Genomic DNA, 6,220 nt, shown 5'->3' on the forward strand with positions numbered 1-6,220 from the left:
GAGTCCGTGTTTTAACACAGGTTAAGTCATTTTCCATCATCAACGCGGACTTCTGACACTGATGTCATTGATCTCACATTGTACGCACTGAGGGACCTGGAGGTCTTAGTGATTTGCACACGCTAAAAGCACCAAGGGGCCTAGCGTTCAACTTGCACTGTGCCCACTGAGGACCCTGGCATTCAACTTCCTTTGAAAATATGATGATTGGAAGCAGTCCAAATGTGTTTCTTCAAAATAGTAACCCATATTGGCTATAGGCTACTTTTGGTCTGCAACAAACCAATAAGCATTGGTGCACAGGGTTGTGTCCCGAAATATTTAATAACTCGGTATGTTATTATTTTCCTCAAAAATCACATGGCATGTCAAACAACTTTAAGTTTGTTGCCATTGTGGAAGAAAAATGTATTGTATCGTGTGCTACCAGACATGATTTTGTGACATCACAAATAAACTCAGTTTGGAAGTCATTTTGAATTTTTTGTAAATGTAATTTAGTCGAAGACCGTTTGAATGTTTCCATACAAGCCGATACTATAAATAGGACACACACTACATTCAGTAAACCTTTTAATCCTGACTGGCGGTTTTCGACTGTAGGCGGCAGCGTCACGTCTTGGAGCGTCTAGTCTACCGGAAACAGAGAAGTAGAAGTAGAAGAAGAAGAAGAAGGCGAAGAAGAGCAAGGAGGAGTAAAAAGAGCGAGGGATAACCGTTGCGCACAAAGCCGCGAACCGTAGTCTGATAACGGCTGGCTGTGTGCCTGTATACTTAATACAATCTTCACAGCATTGTTTTTTATTTTTATTTTTAAAAACAGCGTGTTGGTGTTGGAAAGCTCGACTTAGCAACGTTAGCTAGAATATTCGCGAGCTAGCCTGTGACTAAAACAGCTGGCACGTTTATCGCCATTTTGCGCATTCAACAGCCGAAGACTTTCCCAAGGCGCGAGGTAAGCGACACGGATATGTCTGGACGCCGAGGGGAAACACAAGTAGCAGACCTGTGTTTGCAAATGATACAAGTTCCAGTATTAAGTACGACGCGTGTGTGTTTGCAGGCGTTGTGTTGCTGAGCATGGCAGAGGCGGACCGACCAGGGAAGCTCTTCATCGGAGGGCTCAACACCGAGACCACCGAGAAGGCCCTGGAGCAGTATTTCAGTAAATATGGCAGGATTGTCGAAGGTGAGACCAGAAATACTGTTGAGCATTTTAATTTCAAATCCTACCGTGGATGAAATAGTTAATACCTATGGACTTAACGTGTCAGTTTGCATAATTCTTACAATTACCCAAAAAAAATTCTCTCCATTTCTCGCTTTTAATGCATATCAAATGCGTGTAGCCTGGTTGTAATTGGAAAGGCATCACATGACTTCACATTTTAGGAGGATTTAGGACTCACTTTTTGACTTTAGTTTTTATGAATCTGGGAATTTATTGGTATTGATTAATCATACGCTACCCCCCCCCCCCCCACACACACACAATACTACCTTTCTCTTGACATTGTTTAAAAAGTGCAGATTTGTCTTGCAGCAAGAAATAATACATTCTTTAAGCCATAATGGGAACACGTGAACAAATTAATCTCAGTTTTTAAAAGTGGTAAATTCTGTCAAATCTAATTGATATCTAATTGTTGTGCCTTTTGTAAAACCATAATGTAATTGGCATAATCTCAGGCACAAACTCACTCTATTTAATCATTTCAGTTATTTTGATGAAAGACCGTGAGACAAACAAATCAAGAGGCTTTGCCTTTGTTACGTTTGAAAGTCCGAGTGATGCAAAGGATGCTGCACGTGAGATGAATGGAAAGGTTAGTACACTTTTTAATCTGCCATGATCTTTGGAAAAGATCTGTTTGTGATTGTAATTTGAACTCTTCCCCCAGTCTCTTGATGGGAAGCCAATCAAAGTGGAGCAAGCGACAAAGCCTCAGTTTGAGAGTGCTGGCAGACGAGGACCTCCAATGCAATCCCGCAGTCGTGGTCCACCCAGAGGCCCCCGTGGTTCCAGAGGAGGTCCTGGTGGAATGAGGGGCCCATCATCCAGAGGTAAATTCTTAATGTCCTCAGTTGAGTTTGTACTATAATAGAACGTGTGTTTGATAGTAAAATATTCCCACTGAATGTAGTTTTTTGGTGTGTGTGTGTATTAATATTTGCAACTCTTTTCTGTGAAAAGACTATGATTCAGGGGATGTAGAACCCTTCTTTAAAGGGGTGTCATCCAGGGGTCCCCCTCCAATGAAAAGAGGACCTCCAGATCACAACGGCGGACCCCCAACCAAGAGGTCTGCCCCATCTGGTCCCATGAGCAGAAGTAAGTGTGTTGGCTGTATAGACTTCAACAGCTCTTCTGCAGGTACCCAGACATATTTTTTGATGTTTTTTGTGTTTCTTTGTATGTTCCAGCCCCCATGTCGAGGGACAGGGATCCCTACGGCCCACCCCCTCCTCGCAGAGACTCCATGATGTCCAGAAGGGATGATTATCCATCACCAAGGGATGACCATTACAACTCCAAAGATAGGTGGGATATTTAGTTGCATTATAAAGTGGTGTGACACTTTTACCCAAGATTTTGCCGAGTTGAAACAAAAGTATTTGGAACTTTTCTTTCTTCCATCTCCACCGTTTTGTTACCCTAAACTAAGTTACTTAGTGCTATGGTTCTCAAACTTTTACTGCCACGCCCCACTTTGGAGGACGAAAAATGTTCATGCTCCACCCCAACAAAATGGTCTATGCTGACTTTTTATTTAAATAACTTTGACTCCCCCATCTGTGCTTTTTCAAATAATAGAATATATATATGAAATAAGCTTATTGGTACTGCAATTAAACTGGTTTGCACTGGATATCTTAAAGATAATAAGTGCAACCTGTGAAAAACAAAAGTAGTAAACTTGTGTAATATGTTAAGTTCTCAAAAGGTCTGTGTGCATCTCCTCCTGCGCCCCCCCCCCCTTTAGTACCACTGCATCCCACTAGAGAGGCGTGCCCCACAGTTTGAGAACCACTGCTTGAGTGAAATAGAACGGTATCGATCTTATGCAAAGAAAAGCGTTACTATAACGTGGTTCCAGTTTTGTACTTATTTGTTCTATATTTTACAGCTACTCCAGTCGGGATTATAATTCAAGAGATTCAAGGGACTATGGACCTCCTCAAAGAGATTGTTCATACAGAGAATACTCCAATTCCAGTTCCCGAGATGACTATGGCTCAATGTCAAGAGGATACAGGTATGAGTGTGGGTTGGTAAAAAAAGATAAAGACTGAGATTGGATCTCACCTGGTCCTTCAGTAACTATTGTTCCTATAATGTAGTGACCGTGACGGTTATGGTGGAGGCCGGGAACCCAGAAGCTATGTGGACCGTTCAAGCGGTGGATCCTATAGAGATTCATATGATGGTTACGGTAAGATATGACTGCATTCGTGTATTGATGTCAGATAACCACTGTGGCACAAAGAAAGAAGAGCTGCACGAAATAACCAACCAATTCAAACCATTGACTATTGCAATCTCCAGTCACAAGAAGCTGCCGTTTGTCTTCTCCCTAGAGGAAACGGCATTTCAGGCAGACTCGTAAAGCTTTTTTCTTTCCCTTTGCCGCACCCTGACCTGCAATTCAAGTAGCATATTGTCACGCTATTAAGACTAAATGGCCATTGGCATCTCCACTGAAAAACAAAATTATATTCAAAAGCTGTGTCCACATATCAAAGTCCATGTCGGCGCATTTGGCAAAAAACAATATCTGTTTGTGGCAATATCATGCAGAATATGTAATGAGCCCCAGAGAGTTTGCAACCATAAGGAACACCAAAAAGTCCTTGGAATCATCCGTTGACCACTGAGTATGTGTTGCCTAGCAAAGCACTCCCTCAAGGAGTAATGCATCCTTGAAAAAGCATCAAGACAACTCTGAAAACTTCATCATAACCAGCAATTCTGAAACTTGGAGCTCTAAAAGGAAAAAAATGGCTTCTCAAATCAATGGCATGCTGAAATGGGTAACACTGCCCATTTATTCCCTGTGCTTGGAAAAATTACTGCCCATATCGACTAAAATCCATGTTAAACGTAAGCTCGATAACATGATGGGACATTTAAACATGTCGTCCATTGAATTTATTTGTCAGTGAATGAATTCTATTGGCAAAAGGAAATGAGCACGTCACAGTGCAAGAAAATGTATAAATTGAACCGTGCCAATTACCTGACCCATTGACCCTGCAGGTAACTCTCGCAGCGCCCCACCTTCACGGGGCCCCCCACCATCCTATGGTGGGAGCAGTGGAAGCAGTCGTTACGATGACTTTGGCAGCAGTTCCCGGGATGGCTATGGCAGTCGTGACAATTACACCAGCAGTCGGAGTGAACCGTATCCACCTAGCCGTGGCGAGCGACTGGGCAGGCAGGAGAGGGGCCCGGCTCCCCCTGCCGAGAGAGGCTACCCTCCTCGTGATTCGTACAGCGGCTCAAGTCGTGGAGGGCCACGTGGTGGGCGCGGTGGCAATCGACCTGATAGAGGGATGGCTCGCAGCAGATACTGAACTGGACTTGGAAATCACATTGAAGCAAACCGTAGTCTCCGTGCACAGTTAACGAGTGTTGTGCAAGAAATCTGACCACCAGTCAAATTAGCCATGTCTAAATCTGTGGATTATGAAGTTTAGCTTTGACCTGTATCCTGACTTTTCCAGTTTTTTATGTGTACAAGTTTTTTTTTTTTTAGTAGTATTTCTCTTGGTCGTGTAACCGTACAGTTACCAAGTAAGTGTTAGTTTTTGTACATTCAGTGCTGTTCAAACATGCGATGCCCTTTCAGTCTGGCTTTCCTACTCTAATAAAGCTTTTAGTTGTACCTTGACCACTGCTCATCGATTTTCAAAATGGGACCAGAGACCGTAACATGAATGTAAAGTTGCAACATGATCTCGTTGACTATGCTCTCTGCAAAGCATCGGCGAGTCAGCCCATGCTTTGCAGTTGCGTGACCGTGAGTTCCTTCCTAACACAAATGTGCCATCCACTGGACGCTACTGTTTTCACGGGTTAGGCAAATGTTACTGTCAAAATGTTCCACTGTAGTTTCCTTGGAAATGGATCCATCACCCTAGAGCCATTTGCTGGCATTCAACGACAAAACCAAAGGCAACAACAACCAAATGCAACTCGACTGGTAGTCAACAGCTGGTAAGCAAAGCAAACCTCTTTGTTTCTCATCTGTAAATGAGTTTCTTTGTCCTGTATTGCAATCTCCCCACAAAGGATGGTACTCAAGACAACGTTTGCCTCAAGACCAAAGTTCAACTGAATGCCTTTTTCATTGTAATCAGTTTTTCACCAGCTAACATTGTCGAAAGTGCAGCAACATCCCGAGAAGTTTCGTCCCTTTTCAGGAACGAAAGTTTAACCTCCATTTTGCCATCTGCCCTCACAATGAGCCTTTATCCAACCGTCAAACTCGGTCACATGATTGGCAACAGCATTTTCAAGTCATTAGTAAAGAAGTATTCATAAGAATTTGATCTTGGTTCAAATTAAAAGCCATTTTATTCACTAGGAGCCATTTTCTGAGTATCAAAACCTTTTCCATGAGCATGCCAATCGAAACAACGGAGACCTCTGGAAGACCACCACCTTCCGAACTGCCTCACTGGAAACAATCGCAGAAGCAAATTCTCAGTCGGAACACGGACTAAAACATTTTTTTTATGTTTTATGATATAAAGATGGGCAATGTGTTAATTGTATGTTCTCATTGCAGGATGAAGCCAAGGCAACTGCCTTTGCAACTTACCTGAATTCTGTCCAAGATGTTGGACCAAATAAACTTCAATGCACCGGTCTGGGTAGGTCTATTGTTCAATAAGTTCTTTGCTAAATAGTATTCTGTCTCTTGCATAAAAAAGGTTGATTTATTTATTTGTATAGTACAATTGTTGATTGTAATCAGTCGTCTGTATTGTTTACTTTCTTTCAGAGGCTGGCTCAGGTTTCTGTTGAATGCCAGTGGAATCATGTCTTCAAGTGGAAATGCGTGTTGAAAGTAGGAAGAACACACGCCGAGGAATTGCTCAAATGAAAGTGTTATGGTGTTTTCAATAAAGACTAAAAAGAACCTTTTGTCTACAATTGCCACAATCCTTCCCCATATTTGTTTCTATAGTTACTTTTTAAAATGGGGTGTTTGTG

At 42.4% G+C, this 6,220-nt stretch overlaps 1 protein-coding gene across 2 annotated transcripts; it reads left to right on the forward strand.

Annotated features, from left to right (window-relative positions):
- The first annotated feature begins 637 nt into the window (after window positions 1-637).
- Window positions 638-6,146, forward strand: rbmx (RNA binding motif protein X-linked). 2 transcript variants are annotated; one of them, XR_008834584.1, is made up of 10 exons: window positions 638-955; window positions 1,064-1,189; window positions 1,720-1,826; window positions 1,902-2,064; window positions 2,195-2,332; window positions 2,425-2,542; window positions 3,129-3,257; window positions 3,343-3,434; window positions 5,793-5,877; window positions 6,009-6,146. XR_008834584.1 is itself a non-coding variant. In XM_056438841.1 (9 exons), the coding sequence occupies exons 2-9, from the start codon at window positions 1,081-1,083 to the stop codon at window positions 4,573-4,575; spliced, it is 1,173 nt and encodes a 390-aa protein (XP_056294816.1). In that variant the 5' UTR covers window positions 657-955; window positions 1,064-1,080; the 3' UTR covers window positions 4,576-4,892. The 2 variants fall into 2 exon arrangements, 1 of the variants encoding a protein (XP_056294816.1); XM_056438841.1 differs by lacking the exons at window positions 5,793-5,877; window positions 6,009-6,146 and adding an exon at window positions 4,259-4,892 and having other exon boundaries at window positions 657-955.
- The last annotated feature ends 74 nt before the right edge of the window (window positions 6,147-6,220 follow it).

This window comes from Pseudoliparis swirei, chromosome 19 (genome assembly GCF_029220125.1).
Source record: "Pseudoliparis swirei isolate HS2019 ecotype Mariana Trench chromosome 19, NWPU_hadal_v1, whole genome shotgun sequence".
In the NCBI taxonomy this organism is placed as follows: domain Eukaryota; kingdom Metazoa; phylum Chordata; class Actinopteri; order Perciformes; family Liparidae; genus Pseudoliparis; species Pseudoliparis swirei.